Source organism: Alternaria conjuncta (assembly GCF_024043145.1).
Source record: "Alternaria conjuncta strain BMP 0040 chromosome Unknown scaffold_3, whole genome shotgun sequence".
NCBI classification, from domain to species: Eukaryota; Fungi; Ascomycota; class Dothideomycetes; order Pleosporales; family Pleosporaceae; genus Alternaria; species Alternaria conjuncta.
Genome location: NW_026250092.1, coordinates 1168677 through 1196475, shown reverse-complemented (window position 1 = coordinate 1196475; position 27799 = coordinate 1168677). Strand labels below are relative to the sequence as shown.

At 52.1% G+C, this 27799-nt stretch overlaps 12 protein-coding genes across 12 annotated transcripts; 7 read left to right on the top strand and 5 right to left on the bottom strand.

The window, feature by feature from the left end:
* Positions 1 to 46: 46 nt before the first annotated feature.
* Positions 47 to 1534, bottom strand: J4E85_002378 (uncharacterized protein; the record flags this gene model as incomplete). The annotated part of the gene is made up of 1 exon (XM_051466657.1): positions 47 to 1534. The coding sequence occupies one exon, from the start codon at positions 1532 to 1534 to the stop codon at positions 47 to 49; it is 1488 nt and encodes a 495-aa protein (XP_051329512.1).
* Positions 1535 to 2527: 993 nt separating this feature from the next.
* On the bottom strand, positions 2528 to 3334 carry ARP2_1 (Arp2/3 complex subunit, actin nucleation center; the record flags this gene model as incomplete). Its single annotated transcript, XM_051466656.1, has 1 exon — positions 2528 to 3334. The coding sequence occupies one exon, from the start codon at positions 3332 to 3334 to the stop codon at positions 2528 to 2530; it is 807 nt and encodes a 268-aa protein (XP_051329511.1).
* An 873-nt stretch (positions 3335 to 4207) lies between these two features.
* Positions 4208 to 5359, top strand: J4E85_002376 (uncharacterized protein; the record flags this gene model as incomplete). The annotated part of the gene is made up of 3 exons (XM_051466655.1): positions 4208 to 4219; positions 4270 to 4422; positions 4472 to 5359. The coding sequence occupies 3 exons, from the start codon at positions 4208 to 4210 to the stop codon at positions 5357 to 5359; spliced, it is 1053 nt and encodes a 350-aa protein (XP_051329510.1).
* A 258-nt stretch (positions 5360 to 5617) lies between these two features.
* On the top strand, positions 5618 to 6574 carry J4E85_002375 (uncharacterized protein; the record flags this gene model as incomplete). The annotated part of the gene is made up of 1 exon (XM_051466654.1): positions 5618 to 6574. One exon carries the CDS (start codon positions 5618 to 5620, stop codon positions 6572 to 6574), a length of 957 nt encoding a protein of 318 aa, XP_051329509.1.
* A 563-nt stretch (positions 6575 to 7137) lies between these two features.
* J4E85_002374 (uncharacterized protein) lies at positions 7138 to 8095 on the top strand (the record flags this gene model as incomplete). Its single annotated transcript, XM_051466653.1, has 2 exons — positions 7138 to 7315; positions 7803 to 8095. 2 exons carry the CDS (start codon positions 7138 to 7140, stop codon positions 8093 to 8095), a joined length of 471 nt encoding a protein of 156 aa, XP_051329508.1.
* A 446-nt stretch (positions 8096 to 8541) lies between these two features.
* J4E85_002373 (uncharacterized protein) lies at positions 8542 to 9882 on the top strand (the record flags this gene model as incomplete). Its single annotated transcript, XM_051466652.1, has 1 exon — positions 8542 to 9882. The coding sequence occupies one exon, from the start codon at positions 8542 to 8544 to the stop codon at positions 9880 to 9882; it is 1341 nt and encodes a 446-aa protein (XP_051329507.1).
* Positions 9883 to 10103: 221 nt separating this feature from the next.
* On the bottom strand, positions 10104 to 11232 carry J4E85_002372 (uncharacterized protein; the record flags this gene model as incomplete). Its single annotated transcript, XM_051466651.1, has 2 exons — positions 10104 to 11123; positions 11170 to 11232. 2 exons carry the CDS (start codon positions 11230 to 11232, stop codon positions 10104 to 10106), a joined length of 1083 nt encoding a protein of 360 aa, XP_051329506.1.
* Positions 11233 to 11741: 509 nt separating this feature from the next.
* On the top strand, positions 11742 to 13451 carry J4E85_002371 (uncharacterized protein; the record flags this gene model as incomplete). Its single annotated transcript, XM_051466650.1, has 5 exons — positions 11742 to 12113; positions 12211 to 12312; positions 12359 to 13006; positions 13059 to 13200; positions 13258 to 13451. 5 exons carry the CDS (start codon positions 11742 to 11744, stop codon positions 13449 to 13451), a joined length of 1458 nt encoding a protein of 485 aa, XP_051329505.1.
* A 4266-nt stretch (positions 13452 to 17717) lies between these two features.
* Positions 17718 to 18992, bottom strand: J4E85_002370 (uncharacterized protein; the record flags this gene model as incomplete). The annotated part of the gene is made up of 1 exon (XM_051466649.1): positions 17718 to 18992. The coding sequence occupies one exon, from the start codon at positions 18990 to 18992 to the stop codon at positions 17718 to 17720; it is 1275 nt and encodes a 424-aa protein (XP_051329504.1).
* A 3601-nt stretch (positions 18993 to 22593) lies between these two features.
* On the bottom strand, positions 22594 to 24048 carry J4E85_002369 (uncharacterized protein; the record flags this gene model as incomplete). The annotated part of the gene is made up of 2 exons (XM_051466648.1): positions 22594 to 23128; positions 23201 to 24048. 2 exons carry the CDS (start codon positions 24046 to 24048, stop codon positions 22594 to 22596), a joined length of 1383 nt encoding a protein of 460 aa, XP_051329503.1.
* A 776-nt stretch (positions 24049 to 24824) lies between these two features.
* Positions 24825 to 25916, top strand: J4E85_002368 (putative secondary metabolism biosynthetic enzyme; the record flags this gene model as incomplete). The annotated part of the gene is made up of 1 exon (XM_051466647.1): positions 24825 to 25916. The coding sequence occupies one exon, from the start codon at positions 24825 to 24827 to the stop codon at positions 25914 to 25916; it is 1092 nt and encodes a 363-aa protein (XP_051329502.1).
* Positions 25917 to 26536: 620 nt separating this feature from the next.
* On the top strand, positions 26537 to 27699 carry J4E85_002367 (uncharacterized protein; the record flags this gene model as incomplete). Its single annotated transcript, XM_051466646.1, has 2 exons — positions 26537 to 27308; positions 27383 to 27699. 2 exons carry the CDS (start codon positions 26537 to 26539, stop codon positions 27697 to 27699), a joined length of 1089 nt encoding a protein of 362 aa, XP_051329501.1.
* Between the last annotated feature and the right edge of the window lie 100 nt (positions 27700 to 27799).

The window sequence follows — 27799 nt, the reverse complement described above, 5'->3', positions numbered from 1 at the left end:
ACGAGCGTGGAACGCGCGTCTTCATATACCCAATGAATAGTTTAGATTAGACACTTTTGCTTTTCTTCATCGGAGTGTACATGTCATCTGAACTGCTGGCTTGCTTGGTGCGATGGCAGAACCGAATAGATACCCCTTGTGCTTCGAAAGCATTCCCAACCTCTTTCTCAACCTTCGAAAACGCTACCCACAACTTCGATTTGCGTGTGGTGTGTCTCAACACACGTACGTCTTTAAGTAGTGGATACTTCTGCGCACAGTCCATAGCTAGACTCATAAGTGCAACCTTCGGACACCTAAAGTACGGCCAAGTTGGTTCGTACATATCGAGATCAAGCCGACGTAGACCAGGCGGAAGGGAGTTGAAGATTTCGTGCTGTTGCCGGTCCGGGTTCGTTGTCTCGTCGCGATATAGGGTTACTATATCGGTTCTGAGGTACTCCAGGTTGCGGACTTGTTCTAATCGTAGGCATCCTGCCGCAGCTGTATTGTATATGTTGGGCTCGTGCGACAGGTTGGTCTGTAGAGTGAGGCTCTCCAACGAGTTGGAATGCTCCATGATAGCCCCATTTAAGGTAGGATAGTGTAACGCTGGTACTCCGTATCCATTGTGTTCGTAGATGGCTCTGCTGATCGAGGGTTCGGTTCTGGTTCCGGCGAACGTCAAGCTGAAGTCTTTGAGGTTCTTGATGCAGCGCAGGATCATGGCGGCATGCTTCGAGTGGATAGCGCTATTCTCGATGTGGAGATACTCGATAGGTGAGCTTCGAGGCGGGAGCCTTGATAGGTGTGCGCATCGTGCCAGGGAAGGATTCATCGGTCGAACAACTCCGTGATTGAATCTGTCCTTGTCCACAAGCTCGCCTTTGAAGCTCAGTGTACGTAGAGCTGGTAATCGGAGAGCATATAAAAGCGCTTCCAAGTCCACGTCCTGATGGCCAAATCGTAGCGTACGTAATTTGGCGAAGCGCTCGGTAAGTCTGGGATCGGGGTATCGCCTCAGCGTGGACCATAAAGATGGCCCGTATTTGCCGTCGCTCATGCGAAATCGGAAATCCGTGTCCATAATTTCCAGGGCTTCTACCCGTGGAGTGAGCACCAAGACTAGAGCTAGTGCGGAACATTTATCCCTCCAGTCGCTAGACTTCCAGTGCGACGGGATATTGGATATGCTGAATACCCGTGCGAGATTTGGTGTACGCAACCGACCCGACAGCGCTCCGTACCATTTGGGAGTTTCGCTTGGCTTTTTATCCCAGACGAGTCGCTTGATGTGTGTGACTAGAGTGGGGTCGTCCTCTAGACGCTGAACGAGCTTTCTGCAACGAAAGTGATCGGTCTTGATGGTTTTGTAGAGGTAAGACTCTGTGAGTCGATTGAACTGGCGGCTGGTAGCGGATAGAGAGAGAAGAGTCTGTATGGTGCCGGGGACGTATTCTTCATCGATGCCGGAGCCGACTTCGTCTAGGATTCCGCAAAGGAGTTCTTCGGGGAAATCGCTCAGGCTGCACTTGGACAGCTTGGAGTTCGACATGATGTAAGAACAGGGGTTCTGTTCTTGACTGCTCGAGATTGCGGATGTATTGTGGCAGTCTTGCTTAGTGGTGGTGACCGAGAGAGGGGTTTGCGAGTTGTGAGATGAATAGGTATGAAGTAGAAGTAGAGAGTATTTATAGGGGAAAGTCTCTTGCAAAATTATCACATAAAATTCTGCTCGTGTGACCTACATGAATATTCAAACTTTGGTTGTGTGGTCGAATGCCAAACTGCTGTTTTCTTACTGGTAGTTTGAAGTTCCTATGGAAGCGATAAGGGAAACGTCTAGAATGAATAGAGTGCGCCATTAACTCAGACTGCAGCCTGGTCCTAGTTCAGATTAGTCATGAAGAGTGTACTTTGGTATACGATATGATTGAGATCGCTTTGGTGTTGTTTGCTGGAGTGTTCGGCGTGTCACGGCAGTACCGTGGTTATTGGAAAGGTCCACCGTGCTGGGCTAAGTCGAAATCCCCTACGAATGACAAGATCCTGTTCATGGCAGACGCTTAATTTTCGTCAGTCAACCGAAGTACATCCTGATACAGGTCGCAGGGTGTGTAAAGTAGGTATGCCCGCACGCTAACCTAGGAAAAACCTAAACACCCTACCTAGGTAGAGCCTACGTTGACGTTGGGCCACCCGCATTGTAGGTCTTTGTCTTGACGTAGTCCGCAGGCCTGTTTAGTTTTTTTTTTCTGGTATGAGTGCCCAGGTACGCGGGCAGATCGAACCACGTGATGGCGTTGCCTAATCGCGTTTGGTGACGTAAGTCTTGGCAGGGTACGTGGAGCCTTCCAAGGTTGCGCACACAGACCTTAATCACGACACACAGTCTGAAAGTTGGCACACGCGGGAAACACATCACGTAATTTTGTTATGACTAATTCTTTTCTTCGAGCGATGGCTTCGAATTGGGCTCTCTATCAAATGCGCTGGAATACATACAATGCGACCGTCATTCGTTCATCATCACCACCTCAGTCTCAGCTTACTGCGATGATCCACCGGAGATGGTCAGCACTTGACCGTTGACCCAGCCACCGTCCGCTGATGCGAGGAAAGCGACGACCCTCGCAACATCCTCAGGTACGGCACACCTTCCAAGCGGGCAGTGGTTTGCCATCAGTGTCTCGATCTTCTCCGCTGGCCAGTCAGGCGAACCGCCGGGGATGTAATGCCAGGCGTTCTGTGTGAACATGTCCGACTTGATACCTCCTGGTGCGACACCGTTGACGGTGATTCCGCGCTTTCCGAAGTCGGTTGCGAAGGCCTTGATGAAACCAATGACGGCCATCTTGGAGGCGTTGTAGAGGGCGTGGTCCTTGACACCGAGAAGACCGGCAGCAATGGAGCTCATGAGGATGATGCGGCCGTTATCCTCGATGTGCTTGTATGCGGTCTGGCCAACGAAGAATTGAGCTCTTGTGTTCAGGTTGAATACGTGGTCGTACTTCTCCTCGCTGATCTCCTCTGTCACGTCCCAGCTCTCGGTTCCTGAGTTGCTCATGACGATGTTGATCTTTCCGAATGCCTTCTTGGCCTCCTCGAATAGTCTGTTGATCTCACTGACTTTGCTGACATCGGCCTTGATGGCTACGGCTTTGGCACCGTTGTTGAAGCCCTTGATGATTTCGCAGACCTCGTTCGCTGGGCCTTCGGATGAAACGTAGTTTACGATGACGGAGGCGCCGCGCTTGCCGAGCTCGATAGCACAACCCCTTCCAATGCCGCGACCGGCACCGGTGATGAGAGCGACTTGTCCCTCGAGGGAGGCGGTGGGAACGTTGATGACCATCTTGATAATGTGTTGGTGTCTAGATGATTATAGGACGGTGGATGATGGAATATATAGCTTCAAGGCGGGGAGCTTGAAGATGTTGGAGTGGTGGGTGAAGATGGACTGGTTATACTGATTATCTTTCTCATCTTGCGCTGCCTCTTTATAAACATCTTGAGTATTCAGTCTCAGCATTGAAACAAATGGTGTTCACGGTATGCGGGCACGGGCGGGGATCCGAAGAAACGAACACCGAAAATAGCTGCTTCAGGGACCTGCGGCTCTACACTTTCGCACCCGAAGCTCTGGTCGTTTTAGCTACACACAGCTAAACCTGCCGGTAGACTCTGCACTCCCGTTTCGAAATGTCGTGGATGAAGTGCCGGCTGTCGTGCGGACGTCGGAAGGGGGAGGGGCCATGGATAACCCCCGAATGAGGGTGTTCAGATCTGCCATGGAGATGCGAGACAAAGTCCGGCGTCGCAAGCACTTCTACTCATACCATCAGTCTTGTTCCTAAGCGTTTACACTGCTATTAGGTGCGACGTGGAAGTTCGAGTTTCTTCGCAGCTAAGCTCTGATCGTCGGCACGATGCAGGGCGCATCAGCGGATCTACCCATGGCGCAGGTACCACTGCCAGTTTGACGGACTTTGCCATTGCCCTGCAGCGTTCGCGGACGACGTTTGCAACCGTTTTGTCGAAGAAACGGCCATGCGAAAACAAATATGAAAGCGCAGAGGTGTTGACGGCGAAGAATGAGGCGGTGACTGCCTGCCACGGGCTTCGGACTTATTGGTAGCGCACGTCACTGTCTGCCCCTCTGCATCTCTCCCTCTCCAATCCACAACACGCATCTCCAGAACCCGCTGCACTGTCCACATAAGCAATCATGCATATTCTTGTAAGATTGTCGTATCTTACTAAGCCAATGGCAAGCACTGATCGATCTAGGTTACCAACGATGATGGCCCGCCATCAGACCAGTCCTCACCCTACGTACATTCGCTGGTGTCAACACTGCAGAAGCATGGACACACCGTTTCAGTCGTTCTCCCACATACCCAGCGGTCATGGATAGGCAAGGCACATCTTGTGGGCAAGTCGGTATGACACAACACTTCTACTACGCCGCTCGCCATACTCACTACCATAGATACAACCGACGTACTACCGCCCTGCGCCCCTCCAAACCAACGCCGAAGGACGTCTCACGAACCATGGCACAACCCATAACTCGCCTCTACCGCCCTCATCCAATGAAGAAGAATGGGTACTCGTCGACTCGACACCTGCGTCCTGCGTACAGATCGGTCTCTACCACTACTTCTCCGACCGCGGCCCGATCGATCTCGTAGTCAGCGGCCCGAACTATGGTCGCAACAGCACCGCCATCTTCTCTCTATCATCGGGCACAATAGGCGGCGCGATGGAGGCAGCAGTGTGCGGCATGAAGTCCATCGCCCTCTCGTACGCGTTCTTCGACCGCAACCACGACGCTAAGATCATCAGCGACGCCAGCGAGCTCAGCGCAAAACTCATACAACACCTGTGGGACAACTGGGACACAAACACACACCTCTACACAGTCAACGTACCGTTGGTAGAGAATGTGGGAGAGCGCAAGATTCTCTGGACGAACATGCTGCAGAACTCATGGAAGAGCGGAAGCTGTTTCCAGGTCGTCGAAGTACCCTCCGAAGCAGACGACACGCCATCAGACATTGAAGGACAGATCCGCAAGCAAGAGGAGAAGTTCGGCAAAAAGGAGCTCAAGGCGAACTCGGAGATTCAGGGTGGCGCATCCGGCACGGACAGTGGACGAGAGACGCCTTCGGGCCAGGCGCATATGCGGTATACACACAAGCACTTCAAGTGGGCGCCGACGTTTAAGGACGTGTACGAGAGTGTTGAGGCCAGCGAGCCGGGCAATGATGGATGGGCGGTTGCGCAGGGGTATACGAGTGTGACTCCGTTACGGGCAAACTTCATGCATGTGAATGGATTTGAGGGAGAGATCAAGCTTGCCGGCGGCTCGTCGTAGACTGAGATGCCTGATGACAGTCAACCGGAAGTGGACATGTGAGTGTCTCTAGGTAGGTCGAGGGTGCTAAGACCCTGGAGTCAACCCTCTGATTCACAGCTACTAGTCCGCAATCCAGTCATATCATGAGCACAGTCAGTGTTAACCTTTTAAGAACACGAAGTGTAGTGCAACTCTTCGCTTACACGCCAACTCTAAAAAGACATACCCGTAAACAACCAGAGCTCTCAGTAATCGAGCGATACCTTTCGGTACGAGATGACGACTCAGTCCAACGCAACCCGACTAGCAGACGAGGCCCGAAAACTAATGGAACATCGTATGGACGAATACAATACGATCTTGAACAAATTCGACGAGACCGAACCCAAGAAGGATGACAGACCCGTTCCGTATATAAACCCGCCACGCACTATCCTCCTCGAAGAGTTCATTTGTTTGAAAGAGTGGGGAAGAGACATAGGAATATATGGATACGATGATCAAAGGACAAAACACGACTTCCGCAATCTTCCTTCCGTTACAAAATCATCGATTATCGATTATCTCAAGAAAATGTATGACACGCTAGACGTCATGCGCGTGATCGTCGGCAACAAAAGGCAGCCCTGGTGGGAAGGTTCTCACGAACTCATGTATCCTGACTTAAAGTGTAAAGGTATGCTGGACCAGCAGATCGGCAACTTGAGGTGCATCATCGTCAACCTGGAACTATCGATCGATCCGGAAGACGGACCGAATACTGGAAGAGACGACGCAAGCCCTGGTATCAAGATGCTTTTTCGACGCTGTGCAACCGAATACACGACATTTTTTAAGCGTATCGAAAGAAGCTTGAGCCTGACTTACAAGCTACCATCCGGACATATCGAAGGCCCGCGCAACGAATTCATCAGATGGGGCCGTGAAGCCGGAGTTCTTCGTGAGGGTAGAAAATTTGTGGAGACCAGAATCGTCGACTCAGGTAAAAGCGAGAGCCGAGGTCAAATCGTTAAAGTTCTCTTGAGCATCGGTTCGGCCTTGGGGACGATGTCTGAGTTACTACCGGAGAAGTACGTCTCGGGAGAAGATCTTACGACAGCAGACACAGGCAACAACTCGAATTCGAACCTTGGCCTTACAGAACTTGCGAAAGGGTTGATAGAGCAAATGGCGATACTCCGCCAATACAACGAGTCTTTGACCAGAGAGACAAAAAATCTCGTAAGGAGATAAGATCGGATCGAACAGCTTCAGTGCGGAGGACGAGGGCCATACTGCGACATACCCGGTGATGAAGGGAGGATGAAGGATCAAAGTGAGGATAATCAGTAGCGCAAGTGGTGGAAATGCACAGCGATAGAGCCTACATGTGGTAAATGACTGTTGGCAGTACATCGTATTGTGCCGAGGGCTATGACGGAGAGATCAAGTCGTGTTGGTCATCATGGGGTCAGATATGACAAGGTCTCTGGATCATTCCTGAATGAGTCTATGGTGCTCTTAGAGTCACGCTTCTGATTCACGACGATTGCGTAGAGACTGGCCATACACAGTTACTGCACAGTCATTGTAGGTATTTGAGAAGATGAACAGCGGCATATACTTTCCGCTCTCACCATTCCTTCCGAGATCCTTCTACTACGGCATGCATTCAGCAAGCACACCAAATCAATTCATATGACAAAGATGAGGATACCGGTGAGTACCGATACGAAGCTGGAGAAGACATTAAGTTAACATCTCCAACGACAAAGACAACGATTCCAAAGAACAGGCCCGAGCCGACTTCGAGCGAGATGTTCGGTCAGCTGGGTGCGGTCAACAAGAAGCTTGAAGATTGGATCGATGCGAACCTCACTCCCATGACGATGTATAAGCGCTGCCTAGCCGCCTACGGGAAGGTTTGGAGCAATATCGACGACCTGGATAAGCCGATAAATAGCGAACCGGCACTCGAGGCTACTGGACGCCTGTGTAAGGATCTAATTACATGGGCGGAAATAACCGGACTATGTTCGGAAGAGAAAGTCTCTATCGACTACAACACTTGCGCAAGTCCCAGATTGAGAAAGCAGGTCTTAGATCATGTCTTAAAGCCACTCCATAACATCGAAGCTGCGCTCAAAACAATGGCCGCAATCGCGCAAGAAAAGGCCGCCCCAAGAGGACTGTTGGCCTCAGAGCTAGACTTGGCACCGGACTCAGGATCGGCCCATGTCCCTACGACAAAATACGGTTCTTTAAGCTACCCAAATTCACAGAAAATAAGGCTCACACAAGAGAGCCGAAAGCTTGTCTACAACCAGAGTCTTCTTTCAATCTAGATGACGCGCAAAAATGGTCTGCCGGACCAGGTGCCTCCTGAAGCCTTCACGCATGAAACAAATGCGAGTGTCTTCATGGATTATTCTAGGCCTGATGCGGCGGATACGGCGAGCGAGCGGAACAATACAGTGAATAGTCACCCGCAGGCTTCTTAAAGGACTTCCGGTATACATTGACGCGGCTGATCCGGAACTGAGCGAGCTGCTCGATGAACTGGAGGCGGCCATCGAAAAGCTCGAAGAATGTATCAAACCGGCCAAAGGACCTGGTGCTCAGACAAGAAATGCGGACTCTTCCACCAAAGATCTGGACGAGCAAACAGTCAAGCGAAATGCCTCTCGTTTGGATGTAAAGCAAGGCGCTACAATACGTCATGGTGGATGGAAGACATGGCCCTGGAGGATAAGTCGAATGTTCACCAGGAGCTGAATTAGTGGAGCTATCCTGGACTCTATGTTGATCGCTGAATTCGGTGGATGTGCGTTATGGGCGAACTTAGTGCCTCTTCGCGAGCTGGAGGAGACGAAGCTGGGTCAGAGTTAGTCGCAGAATCATACGTAGCTCATGAAATAGAAAATGACAGCAGAGTTGCAGGAGAACATTCGCTGCCCGCTTATGACTAGTTGGACATAGTGCTATGACACGCTACTCACCAGTCACTCGGTGTATGAGTCGCATCGAACAGTGACTGTACTTGACTATAAAAGATTAAAGCCAGTACACATTCGTCACTTTTCCATAAGCAAATCTCATAACAAGCTACATCCGCAGCGAGAACTCGGTTCCCAGCCCACCATATTGCATCTTATACCTAGGTATCTAGGGCCTCAAAGACTAAGACCGTCACGTAACCAAATCTGGACGGGGTATCCAACATGGCATTGAATCAGCCCAGCCAAGCGATCGAAGAAACGAAAGACATCGGAAAAAAAGAGATCATAGAACTTGCTAAGGAGTGCCTTACGAGATACAAAAACGTCAAAACAGACTTCGACAACGCGAATGAGGAAGTAAAAACGAAGGAATTGAGAGACGCGGTGAAAAAGCAGAGCAAAATCCTCAAGGAGTGGAGAGACCAGTACAAGTTACTCCCAGATTATGCAAGCATTCGCAAGAGCAAGTTCCTGAAAGAGTTTGAACTGACACGCCAAGAGGTAGAAAGATGTCAAGGAACTCAGTATCAAGTGGAGAAAGACCTGATAAACATACTCAAAGGCATCAAATCCGAGTTGTACTTTATGGCCGGAATCTTAGAAAGAAATACAGATGTGTCGGACTCAGACTCAGACTCAGATTCAGACTCAGACTCGGACTCGGACTCGGACTCAAGTTTGGATTCAGATTCAGACGACGATGGCACCACGGCAAAGTCAAGACTCCAGGATTATGTAAACTCTTTGACTCGGCACAACCAACATCTTGCGCAGTTCACGGACATCATCAGTGATAAGACGCCAGCTAAAGAAGGCGTATCACCAAGACAAGCAACTGAAGAGCCTGCGACGAACACCGAAGACAGTGCAATCGCAAAGCTTGCTCAAAGTTGCGTTCGGGACTACTTTGACGTCTTCGACCGATTTGTGATCGTCACAAATGACTTGTTCTTGGCCTGGATAGAACGTAACGAAGCAAAATCTGACGAGAAGATTACGAAACTACAGGGTGTGACACTTGATGACACAGAGAAGGTGTGTATGGAGAAGATTAAGTCACCAGGATCTGTCTTCCACCAACTAACGGTTTTCTACAACTGGGCCATTCGAAATGGTGTGTTCAAGAACGGTGAAGATTCGCTCGATCACAAGCTTCGGAAGCCTACTCCAAACATGAAGGACCCGTTACCAAACCAGCGCATACTTTCTGAGCAGGGTGAAATCATAATGGAGCAATTTCGAAATACCAAGACGACTTTGGGCTTGATGTCTGAGATTTTGACTGTAAAACTCAAGGCAGACGAAGACGTTTCAACCCCAGAATCAGATTCGGAAGATAATGTGTACGCTCCGGGTATGGAACCAGTGCCAGAGCTCCGTCGGCATGTGAATAACCTCATGTATTATAACGAAAAGCTTCTTCACATGACGGAGACCCTTGGCGACCCGGGCCCAAGTGTTAAGAACAGTTATAAAGTTGTCGAGAGCGATGGAGACGTGGTCGAACCAGAGCACTCTTACACCGGGAACAGGGGAACAGGAAAGGCACCCATTACAAGCTAGTGGTTAGATGAGAATGATCGGGCGTGTAATCATAATGGTCGTGGTGTACAAACTTCAATTCAATGTCTTACAATTACCTCCTGGTATATGCTGGGGTATCAAAATGCTTCCAGTACGCCGTGGTCTCAATGCCATGAGCCCACCCATGTCCTGCAATGCCGTGCAAGCACTATCCAGTGCTGCCATCCTGTGAATCAACGCCGTATATGCAAGATCGATTACTACTCGAAGTTGAAGAAGGCGTCGTCGAATTGCGACTGCTCGGGGTTCTCGTACTCTTCCATATTGAAGAGGTCTTCGAGGTTGTCCGTAGTCATAGTATCCATCATCTCGTCGTTGGTATTTGTGATCGGCTCTTCCTTCTTCTCCTCGACCGGCGGCTGTTCGGCGGGTTTGGGTTCCTCGGCCTTTGCAGGCTCGGGCTCTGGTTCTGCGGGCTTTGCAGCTGTCGCATTATCGCTCGTATTCGCGGTCGCGTCGGTATTCATATCTAAGCCTGGCAGGTCTGCCATGGTGAAGTCAATGTCCATGGCCGAGGCTTGGTTCGCGTCGTCGTCGCTGTCCTTGGCGAAGTCCTCGAGACCGCGTAGTAGCGACGGTCCGTCGTTGCCGTCATCGAGGTTAAAGTCCATGTCGCCCGAGGTATCCATCATGTCGTGGTGCGGGTTGTCGCCCGATGTGTCCATCGCGTCGCCGAACATGGCATCGAAGTCGAACTCGGACTCTTGCGCGTTGCCGGTGGTGGGCGTGCCGTCGAAGAGGGGGTCTTTCGGGGGCTCGACGTCGGTCTCGATGGGCGGCGGCGGTGGTGCTTTCGCGTCTTTCGCGTCGTCTTCTTTCTTCGGGGCTTCTTCTGCCTCGGGCTCCTTTGCGCTCGCTGCCTCGGGCGCCTGTTCTGGTTGCGACACGGCTGGCTCGGGCGCTGCGGGTGTCGCAACCTTTTCCACCTTCACAGGCTCTTCCTCGACGGGCGCAGGGACATTCTTCGCCTCTGCCGCCAGTCGCGCCTTCTCGACCTCGTGCTGCTTCGCTGCGGCCTCCTTCTTCTTTCGGTCCTGCTTCAGCAGCGCCATGTCGCGGCGCAGGACAGTCTGCGCCAGGCGGACCTCGTTCTCGAGCTCGTCGAGCGCATCGTGAAAGCGCTCAGTAGCGGAAGGCACGACCTTTTGCAGCTGCTGCCTCATGCGCCCGGTGCCGCCGCCCGCCTGCTCCTCTTTGAGGAAGCGCCCAGAATGGAGGAACTGTAGATGTTAGTGGTGGCAACAGCAGGCACGTGACCAGACATACCACAGCATTGAGCATGCTCTGGAGCATGTCCAGGTGCTGAGTGGAGTTTACGGCGGTGGCCATGGTGGGCATGCAGGTGCTAGGCAAAGGTACGGCCGTGTGTCAGTGATGGGTTCGGCGCGGGACCTCAAGAGGGTCCGCTAGCAGGCTGGGCTAGCGGCAGTACGGTACTACGTTCATAGCTCCCGCTCCTTCGGGTGCCTTGTGGCCTGCGGCGCTAATTCTTCGAACTCGCCCGCTCACCTCTCACACCTCTCCTTCTTCACCCCACAGTGGAGATTATAGCTTTGCCGTCACAGCTCGGCGCAGCGCTCGTCTCTCCTATCTCTCTTCCTCTTGTTTTCCCTTGCCTTTCCTAGTGCTGTCCGCTCTCTATTGGTAGCCTTAGTCGCGCTTTCCATACTGACTTTCCTTGCCGCCTACCCAGCTGCCACCACCCCGCCCGCCAGCCTCGACCTCCCCGTGGCCTCGTCGCCCTGACCGTCGCATCACCGCCGACGTCTTCGATACCCGCCGCCGCCAATTGCGCCTCTTGCGACTCGATTCTTGTGCGCATCCCCGCGACAGCAGCCATGGCCGACCAGCAGAACCCCGGGGCACAGCTGCCTCCTCCCCCTTCCGCTGGCGCTCCCGGCTACGAGAACCAGGGCCAGCCGCAGCAGCACATGCCGCCGCCGCCGCTTGCACCCGTCATCATCCCCCAGAACAACAACCCCATCCCGACCGCCATCAGCTCGCCCATGTCGGGCAACCCCATGAGCCCGACCAGCGGCCAGCCTGGCTACGTCCCCCGTCGCGCCGCCCCCGAGCCCAACAAGCGGGCGCTATATGTTGGTGGACTGGACCCGCGGGTCACCGAGGACGTGTTGCGTCAGATCTTCGAGACGACTGGCCATGTCCAGAGCGTCAAGATTATTCCAGACAAGACTGCAAGTTCTCCTTCTGTAAGATAACACTCCGCACCTGCTGCATAACTCTTGACAGCTGGCCGGGCTTATCTTGCAAGTGTTGCAACATTCATGTGCCGCTGACCGCTAACAGTTCAACTCCAAGGGCTTCAACTACGGTTTCGTCGAGTATGATGACCCTGGCGCCGCCGAGCGTGGTATGGCCACCCTCAACGGCCGCCGCATCCACAACAACGTAAGCGCGCCCGACAATTACGTGCTGGCGGTTCTGACAGATACAGGAAATTCGTGTTAACTGGGCCTACCAATCTAACAACACAGCCAAGGAAGACACATCTAACCATTTCCACATCTTCGTCGGTGACCTTTCCAACGAAGTCAATGACGAGGTTCTCCTCCAAGCTTTCTCTACCTTTGGTCCCGTTTCCGAGGCTCGCGTTATGTGGGACATGAAGACGGGCAGGTCGCGTGGTTACGGATTCGTCGCGTTTAGGGATCGCGCCGATGCTGATCGCGCTCTCAGCTCTATGGACGGAGAGTGGCTTGGCTCTCGCGCTATCCGCTGCAACTGGGCCAACCAGAAAGGGCAGCCTTCCATTTCCCAGCAGCAGGCCATGGCTTCCATGGGTATGACGCCGACTACTCCCTTCGGACACCACCATTTCCCCACCCATGGTGTGCAGAGCTACGACATGGTCGTTGCTCAGACTCCTCAGTGGCAGACCACGTGCTACGTCGGGAACCTCACTCCTTACACTTCTCAATCTGACCTTGTGCCGCTTTTCCAGAACTTTGGTTATGTCACCGAAACCCGCTTCCAGTCTGATCGCGGATTTGCCTTCATTAAGATGGACACTCATGAGAATGCTGCCATGGCCATCTGCCAACTCAACGGCTACAACGTCAACGGCCGTCCTCTGAAGTGCAGCGTAGGTTGATTCGTTCTCTTTTGTTATTTCTTAGCTCACATTTTTAATCTAGTGGGGCAAAGACCGTCCTCCGACTGGCCAGTTTGAGGGTTACTCGCCTGCGGGCGGGCCCAACTCAGCTTATCCTCAGACGCCAAGCGCGTACTTTCCTCAGTATGGTGGTGGGCCACAAGGTGGTCCCATGTCACCCTCAGGTGAGCGGCACCGGAGGAAGCTGCAGTATCGAAACAAGCAATCTAATGCGCGGGCAGGACCCAGCCCCGGCGGACAACCCTTCGCGCAGCAGCAGCAAGCCTTTGGCAACCCTGGCATGCCTTACCAGCAGCAGATGCAGCAGCCAGGCAGCGCTGGCGGCTACGGCCGTGGCGCTCCCCAACAACCTCAATGGGGCCAATCTCCTCAGGCAGCCTTCAACCAGAATGGCTTTGGAGGATACCAGGGCTAAGCACCTCGTTTGTTAGATTTGTCTCTTCAGCGCTGTGCCCTCTGTTGTCCCAACACGCCTGTTTGCTTACGGGGGCGCTGTTTTGGATAGCTCCGATTTCTGGTCATATTTCATCAGCTACTCGGTTTTATGTTCTTAGGGAGTCGTTATTAATTCCGTTGTCCAAAATGGTGCAAGCGTTGTTGTCTTATGGCATGGCTGGTACATTTCTTGTGGGATCTGGTTCACGGTCGTTTGGTTCAAAATGAATCTCCTATCTCGTGTTAGTTTTCTGTTGCTTCAGGCCTCGGCTCTGATTACCCCTTCACTATCTATTATGACGTTGAATCTTCTCCTTGATACCAGCGAATTCTCTTCTTGATACCAAAGCGAGTTCTTATGATACCAGAAGTGGATTTCTTGTGGCGCGCGCTGGTCGTCGCGGTATGACTTTGGATAGTATACTATACTGTGGACTAGATGGTAGTACTGATGGTGATGGAGACGTAATAGAATGGTACGAGGCACTGAAGCCGCAAGCATACAAGACGTATTCCCGCCAAAGTGAGGTCTGCACCAGTACGTCATAGAGCCGCCTAGAGGCAGTCAAATCCCGTACCTGCGTCAAGGTGCCTGGGATCCTGCATGTTCCATCAAGCTTTCAGATACACCGCAGAAACACCGTTGTGATGACGGCACGTGACGTACTGTTTTAGCGCATCCGCATTGAGACGTCGTGTCGCGTTTTGTGGGCCCGTCCGCTAATTGATGCTAACATTCACACCCCACCGCGCCGGATGGCATGCACACACTCGACATCATCTCGGTAATCCTTTCTTTTGTCGGCGCTCGCTTTATTTGCTGTATGCTTGCCACCCTCGGGAAGAGAGGTGCGTCGCTTAAACCGTACAATCCGAAACGGTCGCCGCTCTTTTGCATCCCACATCCCGCTCGGACGCATTCGCCTCCAACACGGTCCCTCACGCACCTTCCGCGTACGCGTTTCTCGACATCACACCTGCAGCCGCCGACGGCTTCGCCCACAACACCACCCCGCCACTACTTCGGCTACCTCTTCACTCGCCCGCACACGACGGCTACCATGTTCAAGTCAGCGGTGCAGAACCACAATGCCATCGCGTCTACATCACCCCCAAACAACGCCTACAAGCAGGGTTCGCTCGGAAACGCCTTCAATCGCACCGGGTCAAAGACATCGTCAACGCGTCCTGTAGGGAACGAGATGAAAACCGCCATTGGGGCAAGTACACAAGGGACCAAGCGCACGTCGAATGGGCTGGTCAAGTCGTTGAACTCGCAAGAGGATGACTTTGACTACCCCTCACTCAACATTGCTGAGATTGACGAGAAGGAGAACGATCTGCCGGCTGCATTCCACACATCTTCGCGCAACAACCCCGGCGTCCTCGCCCAGGCTTTGTTTGATGAGGACGACTTCGATAGCGACATAGATCTCGATGTTGAAGACCCAGCGACAAAAGGCACTGTCACATATCCTACCTTACCTCGCGTTGGTTCGGGAGGCTCGGCCGATTCAGGATACAACTCGAGAGCGCACACTGCGGACATCAAGCCAGAGCAGCCTAGTAGCCAGCCGATACCGTGGTCCTCTTCACCTTTATCACACTACAAGACACCGCAGAAGCCCGAGCCGCCGAAGACAAAGCGTCGTACTCTACCGTGGACACAGGCCCAGAAGCAGCAATCGATACAGGAAGAGGAGGAGGAAGAGGAGATTGCGCCACCCAGGAAAAGAGTGGTCAAGGAGGCCGACAAGGCAGTGTCAACACCGGTGAAGGAGTCGAAGTCACAATTCCCTTGGAATACAACCCAGAGCGCGCTGAAGCAGCAGCAGAAGACTTTTAGGGAAACCAACAAAGCTCAAGCGAAGGCGAACCTTGGGACCGATGAGGACATGAAGGAGGCTATCAAGAAGAAGAAAAAGAACACCATTCACAAGATCTTCCTCAGCGAAGAGCAACAGAATGTGCTGAACCTGGTGACGGAGTACAAGAAGAGTGTGTTCTTCACTGGTTCTGCTGGTATGTGTAGTAGATTGTTTGTAAACGCCCATGCTGACAACGACAGGTACCGGTAAATCAGTCTTACTTCGTGAAATCATCGCTGCGCTACGACGGAAATACGCTCGCGAGCCAGATCGCGTGGCAGTGACAGCGTCAACAGGCCTAGCAGCATGCAACATCGGCGGTGTTACCCTACACAGCTTCGCAGGTATCGGACTGGGCAAGGAGCCTGTAGAGGACTTGGTCAAGAAGATTAGGCGGAACCAAAAAGCAAAGCAGCGGTGGATGCGCACGAAAGTGTTGATCATGGATGAGGTGTCGATGGTGGACGGCGACCTATTCGACAAACTGGAGTCCATTGCGCGGACGATTCGCAACAACGGCAGGCCGTTTGGCGGTATTCAGCTTGTCATCACCGGCGACTTCTTCCAATTACCCCCAGTGCCAGAGTCCGGACGGCAAGCCAAATTTGCTTTCGATGCGGGCACCTGGACTACAAGCATCGAGCATACCATTGGTCTACACCACGTCTTCCGTCAGAAAGATCCGGTCTTTGCAAACATGCTCAACGAGATGCGAGAAGGCCGCCTGACTCAAGACTCAATCCAGAAATTTAAGCAATTGGAACGACCACTACCAAAGGGAGATGAGAGCGTCGAAGCCACAGAACTGTTCCCCACGCGCCAGGAAGTCGACCGGGCAAACACTACGCGTATGCAACAACTTCACGGCAATGTGTTCTTGTTTGAAGCTCGCGACGGAGGTACGATCACGAACAAGGAGCAGCGTGACAGGCTACTACAAAGCTGCATGGTACCAGCGCAAATACATCTCAAGAAGGGCGCTCAGGTCATGTTGGTCAAGAACATGGATGACACACTAGTGAACGGTTCGCTGGGCAAGATTACGGGATTCATGACCGAGCAGATGTTCAACGTCTATAAGGAGGACGAGGAGGCCTTCCTCGAAGGTGGACCCTCCGAGGCCGCCATCAAGACTGAGATGATGAAGAGCTCGCTCGGTGTAAACAGCAACCAGGTATACCCTGTCGTCCGATTCGCCATTGCAGACGGCACCACGCGCGATCTGCTATGCAAGCGCGAAGACTGGAAGATCGAGCTGCCAAACGGCGAGGTACAAGCCTCACGCTCCCAAATCCCGCTCATCCTCGCATGGGCGCTCTCCATCCACAAAGCACAAGGTCAGACGCTAGAGCGCGTGCGCGTCGATCTTGGTCGCGTCTTCGAAAAGGGCCAAGCGTACGTTGCGCTCTCTCGTGCGACAAGCATGGCCGGTCTGCAGATCCTGCGATTCGATCCCAGGAAGGTCATTGCACACGAGAAGGTGCGAACGTTCTACGCTGGTCTGAGTAGAGCGGAGCAAGTCGAAGGCAAGGCGAAGAGCAAGACTATCCTCGGCAAGATGCAGGCTGCGAAGAAGAGGAGTGGTGATGACTAGGAAGGGTGACTGTGTGAGGTAGGGCTTGGTGTATATTGGTTTACGATACGATGGCATAGGTGGTGTGATTACTTCTGGTGTCTCAACGGCGTTTATCGAATCTCGATGCTTACATGGCTAGAAAGCATGGTTCTCGCGGCTTGTAGCGACGTAATCTTCTCTCACGCGGCGTCTGGCAGGAGGCTTAGAAAGATACCAAATCACATCACTGGCTGTTCGACATGTCACGGCCGAGATAAAGGATACGTATATACTCTCTCCTTGTTCCCAGTTTGACGTTCTGCAAATCAATCCACGGTGGCCAAGCGCCCGCACCCTTCTAGGTCTTTCTTCGCTCCAACCCCAGCTTCGCCCACCGTCACATCACCCACTTTATCGCTGTTTCCTAGTGTTGTTTAAAAAACATTACCGGTCTTTCTGGTCCCCAAAAAGAGATCACCGACGCACTAAACAGATCGATGTGGATAGCCGAGGAGCTGCCCCACACCGCCCACCTTCCAGCTCGACTGTCAAAAAAGGGCAAAAAGAAGCCCAAAAACATACAACAGCTAACTACTAATCCGCCGGTATCATGCTTGTATATGGCTGAGCGGACGGGAAGCCTAATTTTCATGATCCTATGGTCGTATGTGAAAGACTGAGCAAGTTTGGACAATATATACTCATTGCAGGTAGGTTCACCATCTTGGCGGCCGTGAAAGCTGCAACCGACTATCCGACCATCGGCGACTGTCAAATACTTCACGGGGGCGATGGCTCTTCCAATGCTCGATTGTAGGGTCATCTAAGAGGAACCAACGGCTCCTTCGAGTTCTAGTTGTACCCTTAGAGTTATACTCTGCTGTCTGAGAGAGGAGAAACACTTCTGCGCAAAGCTAACTTCCTTCAGGTACTGCACAAAAGGCATCTTCTCAATACCTACATGTACAACACTATCGTCACCGCCTACATAGCTGCCGTACCCGTACCTGCAGCCCAAGTCTTTGAGGTATTTCTCGCGCTCCTTGTTCGTCATGTGAGCTGTACCGCGCAGATCCTTGACAGCAGCGCTTGAAGCAAAGAGTGCAATAACCGCGGCGAGGCTGGTAGGCATGCGCGCGAGGTAGCGACCAGGACGGCGTATGTAGACGATGAGAGAAACGACAATGTAGATGCTGAGGATACACTCCGAGATGATGAATAGGGGAGTGACAAATAGCAGGCGTTCTTCAGGTGTGATGACGATGCCAGAGATCTGTGGCGTTGTTGTGTTGTTTGCCGGTACGAAAAGAAGCTCCCTGTTCACACCGAGCCAAATGGCAAAGAGTCGTGAGTATGCTTGGTTCATTGGCGTCTCGACGTCTGCGAATGTGGGTAGTGGCATGTTTGGGTCCGTCAGCCGTAGCGAGCCTTCAGCTCGATTCGTGAAGTAGTGAATGAACTCGCTGGCAAAGGTGTCGTTGTGCCACCTAGGCTGCAGAGTTCGAAAGATGAATAAGCTCGATTGTGACATGAGTTCGGCAGCGTCGTTCGAGAAGTATTTGTCAAGTGCTTGAGAGCTTTGATCTTGATCAGGTGCGAGATCTCTTGCTGGCTCTGTCAAAACGCCCGTTTTGTCGACCAGTACGGTGGCATCTCCGACTTGGATCTCTGGCTGGCATAACATGAGGAAAGTGTTGTTGCTAGCGGCATCCTCAAAACCCGGATAAGAAGTCACCGGATGCGCGTTCGGGTCTGTCAGGATTTGTCTTCGCCCAAAATCGCTCATGCCAAGTGGTCCATCACAGTATTGATGTGTAGCCCGAATCCATCCAGCTGCGACTGCAGACCTGCATATTGCCTTTTCGTCTCCGGTGGCTTCAAGGTCGGCCTGGAGAGATGTCGCTATTTCTGCTCCGACTTTGCCGTCACGACAGAGGGTTGCATTATACTGAGCATGCCAACGACTAGTTGATCCGTAGTTTGTGGCGAATAGATTGCCATCCGTACCATAGCATGTGGTTCGCCTTCCGCTTGTAGATGTTACTGTGACATTGAGAACTTGTTTCCAGTCGACAAATTTATCGGTCCATAGATGCATATGATAGTCTTGGTCGAATATGAGAGGTTTGCATCTTGGTTCTGCAGCAAAGTATTTGGTACGAGCTTGATAATAACTCTCCGTGGATGGACTGACTGTTTCGCGGTGTTTGAATGAAGCGTAGGTAGCTTTCTTATCTGTCCAAGCTGGTAAGGGAGTATGACGTGTCAAGTTAGACTCTGACACCAAGAAGTGGCTCTCCCCCGTGGACCCCTGGTAAGCACCTGACATCTCAGGCCTCTGGTCTTCTAAGGTCACAAACGGATTTCCCATAATTGGTGGACCTGACGAGCCGTTGATGTGTATAAATCTTGCCTCAAAAGGTGGCGAGAATAGTGCTGACTGAGGGAGTGTCAGTGTTGCGCTGAAAAGAAGACCGGCGAATGCAGTTGCTAGTAGATTTGCTAATAGACTCATTGCACAGACTGCTGCTAATAGGTAATGACCAGCTCGAGCTGCTTTGAAGAGTGTGAGTTGGGGAGGGAGAGCGCCATAACTGAGAGTTATGCTGCGGGACGCAGCTGCTCTCGGGCCTCGCATCTGCTCTATAGGCTGCAAAACACAAAAGAGTCTGTTGATCATGATCCAAAGCGGTTCGATGAGAGTGGCAATGGCTGTTGGAAGATACTGGGTAACAATGTTCCGAACAATGCGATCATTCGACGGCAGAGATAACCCTGAATGGTATCAGTAAGAACGATCGCATTCAATCAGGTCAGGGTCATTGTATGTCATGGGTTGCGCGACACCACTTACCGTATGGCCGAGATCGAGTGAAGAGAACGGCAAGGGCTATCACCAAAGCCACAAAAAGGCTGATGAAAGGAACTCCAGTAACCAAACGAAACTCCGTAGGTCTCATGGGCTTTGATAGTCGTGGTTCGTCGGTTTTGAGTAAGGGCTGTTGCAGCTCCGAGCTGAGAGCTACACTTCTTATGCTGGAATATGTGAGTTATGTAGACTGCGAGATACTCAGAGTACAGACCCATGGTCTTTTTCGAGTTTGAATCCGCTCGCATGGAGCTTCTGATTGAAATAATGCGTTGACGCACAATCCAGGTCTCCAAACCTGGCAAGTAGATCGGAATTGGCTGCCATCATCGACATGACAGAGGCCAAAGAAGCTGAACATGAGTAAGAGGCGATCAATACGATAGGTTTCATGCTTACCAGGGTCGTCAACTAGCGATCTGTTTTTCTGCCCCACATACCCAATACAGATCAGAGCTATCGCTGCGATCGATATCACGGCAAGAAACCCCTCAACCATGTACGTGAAGATGGGTTCAAGCACTACTGCTTCCATTTGCGTCCGGAAAGACCCTGGCGATTTGGTACCACTTGGCGTAGAAACGTTGGGGTTGAGGATGTCAGCCATCGCGCGAGCGAAGAAGAGCTGATACACAGTCTCATATGCGCTTGCTAGCTTTCCCGGATCCAGTAGTTCTGGCAAACGATCTTTTGATACGGACATAACGGTCGTCATCATAGGCGAAGCTGTAGATGGTGTCAGGTCTGTATCCCACAAGTTTTCGAGGTACCGAGGCAAGGTGCTCATAGGCAAATTGTCTTGTCTTGTTTGAAGTAAGCGAATACCAGAGGCGAGTGTTTCCTCGAAGACGGTAGTGTTGAAAACCTCTGCGGAGATCTTGCGCCTTGCGCTGAGAAGACTAACGTTTTGAGGTTTCCCAGTTATCGCATCCACAGTTGCCTCAACATCCTGCTCATAGTATCCTGGCCTACAAAATATGGCCGTAATGTCGCTGAGTGGATCCTGCTTTCTTTCTTTGTTTTGTGTGAATGTCGCAAAGAAGGTCCCGTTTCCCCGAAATCGACACCACCGCTGGTCTTTGAGAGAGTCTATTCCCACCACAAATGCTGCATATATTGGAGAGAAATAGCCCATGTAAGATGCAGAGAACTTCTTGAATCGAATCGGCTGCTTCGGGTCTGTGAGGTCTCCAACTACGGCACCGTTTTGTTGTGGCGAAGAAACGTAACAGCCAACAGAATTATTGAAGCCGGCTTCGCTTGTGTAAGACCATGTCATGTTATGTAGAACGTTAGTCCCTGGTCGAACCTGCGCAAGCATCTCTTCTACCCAGGTTTCGTTTCTTGCTCCTGCTTTTCGCGCCTTTTCGCATTCAAGACCCATACTATACATGATAGTACGTGCTGTCCAAGAGTCGCGAGCACTAGGTATGAGACCTTGAGTAGTGAAAGGTCGTAGGGTATAGTTGCGAGTGGTAAAGGCTGGCATTGTTTCGTTCAACTCCAAGATGCCATATACGGATTGCGCATAGCTCAAGGTCACAGCCTGCTCTTGCATTGACGAGTGTATAAAGTCATTCGATGTGTCGAAATTCTGCACGAAATCCCTGGTGATCGGCCGTGTCGAGAATATACCTGCTTGTAATGGTACAACGCCGAATGTAGTGAGAACGGTTGCTAATGAAGCCCAGAACACAAGCCAATGCCTATACAGACTTCGTTAACACTTTTTCGTTCTTCTTGAAGTGTGGTGTGGGACTCGCCTCTTTTTAGCTGCTATTATAGGTACAATCGGGATGTAGTCGAAAGGATAGTGCAATAGAATGGAGTTTGCCGCTGACGCTCCACACGGCAGTGCCATGTGCCGATAGGGCTCATAACGCTTAGCATCGTGGTCGATCCAAATAATGAGGATGCTGAAAGTTACAGCAATGATCGTTGGCAGATAGAGGTACCAGAATGAGCGACGTAAGGGAAGTGAGTTCACCGTTGTGGCGAAAATCACCCCACCTTGAGTCTGGCTTCTCCGAAGATAGTATTGGAGAACAGCAATAAAGGTCCAGCAGAGTAGTGCAGTTATGGCGAGGGTCCACCATCGTAGCGCGGGAGGGTACCAGCTTTGACGGGATTGTGTGCCATCCTTTCGTTTTGGGACTAGCGTCGACGGGCGGAATCTGAGCGCTTCGAATTGTACCATTTTTTTGGTGACAAAGCCTGCCCACTACAACGGCGTCGGGTGCGTTAGAGAACTTCGCCTTTTTTCTCAGCCGATATATCGTTGAGATGACTGCGGAGTGCTAGTAGTGGTGCTGTCGAAGTGTTAATTTTGGCCCCCATACACGGGTGGAATTGATTGATAGTAATAGTTCGCCGAGGCGGTAGCATGTTGTCTTATCTAAAAGTCGTCAGCGCATAGGAGACGGAGTCGCCTTGCGCACCAACTAGTGATACCAAGGCAATATGCGGACTAGTAACATCCTACGGGGCGCAGCCGTAAGCAAGCGCTGTAGAGCGGAGTCAGCTCAGTCATTGGTCATTGGAACATAGCCCTGTCCTCCACCTCTGTTATTAGAGCAGGCTGTGACTTCAATTCGCCCAACAGAGATCATTTGCTTTGCGCATAGTGGTATGTACAACACAAGGTGTTTTGGCGTAACAAGATGTCAGCGGCGGTAGATCTAGGGTCCAGCAAAGTGCGCCTTCTATATACAGGAGCTAGATAAGCACCTCGTCTGACGTGCAGTCGTTCAGCGAGGGCAACGCTGTGCAAGCCGAATGTTGGCTACCAGTGGTGAGTGTCGGTATACCACTGGCCTCCGATACATCACCACTATCCGACAACGCCCTTCTTTCTCGGCACAAATCTACATATCACGGGTTCTGCACACTTAAGGTTAAGCTCAACCTTGATCTTCATCTCCTCTGATCCCTTCTTCCCACCACCAAGACCACACCACTCTATCCCCTCGAACTCCTGCAGCAACCGAACGAGCACATACTGAATCTGAAACCTGCCGAACACTCTCCCAGGACACTGTCTTGGGCCAATGCTAAAGGGCAAGTAAGTTCCATATTTAGGTGACCAGGACTCCCAGCGCGATGGGTCCCAGATGTGTGCCGTGGGGCCGTATAGAGTGGGGTTGCGTTGTAGACCTGCAACTGAGTATACGATGATTTGGCCTTTCGCAACGGAAATAGGTTCTTTGCCTTCTAGACCGCCGCCGACGGGTAGGATGGCGTCAGTGCGGGCTTCGCGGATATTGAGACCGAGGGGGTGGTACATGCGCATGGATTCTTTGACGGTGTTGGCGAGGAGGTCGAGTTTGCGGAGTTGGGAGGTCGTGGGGAGGGTGTCCAGACCGATGCTGTGGAAACGATGTCGGTTAGTGGTATGTCCCTGTCTTTCATGCTGCCGTGGAAATGAATGTAGCACTTACTGCTCTTCCACCTCCCTCTGTAGTTTCTTCCACAACACTGGGTCGCGGGCGAGGTGGTATATTGTCCATGTTGTTAGAATAGCACCGGGGTCTTTCGATGCCATCAACACGGCTATAAGCTGGCCGCGAATGAAATATCGATCGTTCGGATGCGTAGACACGAGGTCTTCGACTAGATTGAACTCTTTTTCTGTCTTCACGTCGGTTTGGTTGTTGACTGGGAGGGCTAATGTCTTCTCGATCAGGTCGTCAATGTAGCGTGTTAGATCGCGATAGGCTCGCGGCGCGAAGAGCCAGTCGGGAAAAAGGTTTGCGAGGCGTCCGAAAAGGAGACGGTTTGTGTTGAACGTAAGGAGTTCTTCCATGGCTTTGCGGAAGGGTTGCTCGTTCGCGGAGAGGGAGTCTGTGGATTCGCCGAGAAAGACTTGGGACACTAGGTCAAGTTGAAACCTGTCAACCATGTCGTACACATCCACCCTTTCGAGTGAGTTCTCGATCAATCTTAAAAGCTTTTGCATATGAACTTCAGCGGTAGGAATATCATCCGGACGTACTCTCGACACGTGCGGCTCTAATTGTTCCCTGCTCGTCTTCCACAAAGGCCCGTCAGTGGTAAACACCGAGTCCCCCAAGATACTGCTAAACACATCATGTGGCGTCTGGCCTTTCGCGAAGTCCGTAAACTGATCTGCCTGGATGGCCTTGATGTTCTCGGCTCGGTCGGTAATGAAAATGTCGCTGCCGAGTAGGTTCATTTCGACTGTGCGGCCCGGTACGGAGAGAACTTCGTCGCAGATGTATTCGACGAATGTGTTGGAGTGAAGGCGCGTTACTAGGTTCCATGCCATGTCTAGTCCTATGGTTCATGGGGTGGTCAGTCTCACCCCCATATTCAAGTGACGCGAATACTGCTAACCAAAGGGTAGTTTGTACGGGAGGCGAGGAGCATGCGGGATCGATGATCTCGTCTTGTTGCCATCTTTCAGTTTTGAGGCTAGAATAATAAGGAAGACAATCGTCACTGCGCCGTATAGCAACAACTTTGAGATATCGCCCTCTATAGTCGTCAGAACACCCATCTTCGTGGTTGGCTAGTGGCCAGTTGAAAGACTTGATGAATAGAGAATGCAACGGCTTCCTCTAGGTGTGCAAGGACAGGCACATGATGTATGTGCTCATCTACTTCGACTTCAGCGCTAGACTCGCTAGGAACTTGGAGGGAACCAACGGACGGGACCACGATCAACAGGGTACTGAGGCTCCAAGTGGGTAATGGATTAGCCGGAATCGTTCGCCATGGCTAGATCAGAGATGAAGCCGCTTGGGTGGGACTCCAGGTGCGCTGATTCGGGGTGACGTCGGATCGGCATGACTTCGGATAGGCTGATCTGGGGGTACTGCGGATGGAGCTAACGGAATGACTTCGGATATGGCTATACATAAACGTTGCGGTAAGCGTTTTGCCGTGCAACGGCAAGCTCCATGAAGCCAGTGAATCGTGCCCTAGCCACAGTACTTTTGTACTAGTCTCCGGCTCAGGTTGTAACACTCTAGCTCCAAATGGTTGAGGATATCGATATTCTAGTAACCATCTCTATCTGCCGGAACAACTGCTGAGCCATTCATGCCTGCACTGGTCGACTTCCCTCTCAGAGGGCTAGCCCTCATCGCCAAATGCGCCTTCGAGCCCATCATTACCGGCCCTCTTCTTGGATTATTGCTATACGCCCCAGAGAAGACATGGACATGCGCCTTGGAAGAAACATCTCTTTCGCATATCGTCGATGAATACAACTTGCTCCGCGTACTGGGGTTTCTAGCTGCTATTGGTATAGTCAGGAAGACCAATGCAGCTCTGAACGCGTGGGCGACAAATAACTGGCAAATATATGCCGGTCGTGGCTGGGACTGGCCTACTGAAATCGCAGTTGTCACTGGAGGATGCAGTGGAATCGGCAAAGCCATCGCAGAATCTCTCACTTCTCACGGAATTCGCGTGGCAGTGCTCGACGTGCAGGATGCGCCCAAGGTATCCTCATCGAACAACTTGTCGACATACTTCCGGTGCGACATCTCCAACCCTGAATCGATAGCAAAAACAGCCGAGAAGATTCGCAAAGACCTTGGCAGTCCCTCAATTCTCGTCAACAACGCCGGCATCACGGGTTCTCACACCATTTTGAAAACGCCAAGCGAGTTCCTCAGTCGTATCTTCGACACGAACATTCTTTCCCACTGGCGGCTAGTTCAACAGTTTGTGCCGGACATGGTCGCAAAGAACAAAGGCCATATCGTAACAGTCGCGAGCGTCAACTCGTTCCTGACGAACTCGGCTAATGCGGACTATGTGGCAACCAAGACCGCGGCTTTGGCGTTCCATGAGGGTCTTACGAGCGAGCTGAAAATCTGGTACAAAGCTTCGGGTGTCAAGACTACGATTGCGCATCCGAGTTGGGTCCGCACGCCCCTGATTGAGGAGATGATCTTGAGAAGTGGCCAAGACCCAAAGATTCTGGAGAAGATGTTGATGCCAGAGGAAGTTGCTGAGGTCATAGTGAGGCAGGTCATTAGCAGGCGTGGTGCTCAGTTGTTCATTCCTAATATCGCGGCGCCTATCTCATGGTTGAAAGGGTTGCCGAACTGGGTACAGGAGCTTGTGAGAGACGCGTTTGGGAAAACGAGTGCTGTCACCAGTAGTTCGATGATCGCGTACTAGATGTCAACACTCGATTAAAACGTGTATTGGAGCATGGACGCCAGGTTCACATTCCAGTATTTTCAGTTTCTTGCTTGTGCTAACTTTGTCGTGAAAGCGGTACCAGTCGGATGGGATATTGCCAAGTGACGTTGGTTGCGTCTCAACCCCCTAGACCGCTACAATTCTTCCCAGGTACACACAACTGCATGCAGGAGTTCTGATACGTGTCGAGAACACGTGGGAGACTTGTTGCGGTGAATCGAGCTAGAACGGGTACTGCCGGTACGAAGAAGGGCCTTTTCGGCTGCTTGGGGCATGGGCCCATGTCTAGTCGAGAGCTCGGTAGAATTCCTATGGTTAATCTCGTGGGCTTCTGATTCGTGTTTCATTTTGGTACGATACCAGGAAACCTAGCTGGGCTACTGTAATGTCGAGTGCGGTCACTCGCATGACGGGAATGAGGCGTTACCAGCACAGGCATTCCACGAAAACCTAATTCGCAGGACCAGGACTCTTGCTTATCGTGCACGATCTCTTGGCTCTGTAGCTTTATTCGACGTCTTCGCACAATCGTGGATTCTGGTGACCAACCATCGCGTTCCGTTCAGTGTTGCTTCTCATTCATCCAGTATCCAAACATGGCTGCCGAATTCTCTCTGGCTGAGACGCCAATCGGCAAATACTTCGCATCCATGGCGGAGATGGGCGTATTGCGCGTCTTCGTTGAGCACGGCATCTTCGACGCCATTCCAGAAGAGGGAATCTCTCTCAAAGACCTTACGGAAAAGCTGAGCATAGAGTACAAACTTCTGGAGCGCTTCACGGCCTTCTTTCTCGCTATTGGCATGCTGACTAGCCCGGAACCTGGCCGTGTGGCGCATACACCGGCGTCAAAAGCATTCACTGACCCCCGCGTCGCGCAATTCTATTCGTACCTCTTCGACTTCTTTATGGGGCCAACGACGCGGTGGACAGACTACTTCGAGGCGAACGGGCTCGCTGAGCCGGCTAGATCGAATCGTTCGCCGGGAGGATTTGCGCTGGGCATGCCCGATAAGACAGCGTATGAAATCATGGCGGCGATCCCGGGGTTGGCCACAAGGATGAATGGGGCGATGGCCATTGACGGTGATATTCCTGTCACGGGGGTGTATGATTTTGGATGGGTAGCTGCATTTGCCGCGGGAAACGTCGGTTCGGAGAGGGAGCTGATCGTTGATGTTGCCGGAGGGAAAGGTCAGGCGTTGAAGGCTATCTTGGAGGAGACGCCTGCCATTCCTGCCGCCAGGTGTGTCCTGCAGGATCAGCCGCATGTCATCGCTGAGGCGGAGGAAGAGCACAAGGATTCTGCTGTTTTGGGTCCGGTGAAGAAGATCGGGCATAGCATCTTTGGGGAACAGCCCACCAAAGGTACGGAAATCGAGTTCTATCCTCTCAGGATACACGATACTTGCGCCAGGAAACAAGCTGACGGACCACTCTAGGTGCTCTCGTGTATTACATACGTCGCGTCCTGAACGACTGGTCCGACCACGAAGCTCTTCAGATTCTGAAGAACGTGCGCGCGGCTTGCGCGGACGACTCGCGCGTGTTGATTGCTGAGTATCTGCGCCCTGAACAGCCAAGTGTATACACTAGCACCGTCGACATGTTCATCTTAAACATCGGCGGAAAGGTGCGCAGTGAGAAGGCGTTTGCCGAGCTTGCTGCGAAGGCGGGGCTAATGATCGCGTCGGTGGTGAGGCATGGACAGACGGAGTCGGCGGTGGTTGAGATGATACCCCAGCCACCGCCGATCTAGCTGGAGGGTGTCGCGTCCGTGCGCACACCTGGGCAGTCACCGAAATCCCAAAGCGTACCAGTGCAAACTGCAGACTTGCTCGGGCCGTTCCCTACGCCTC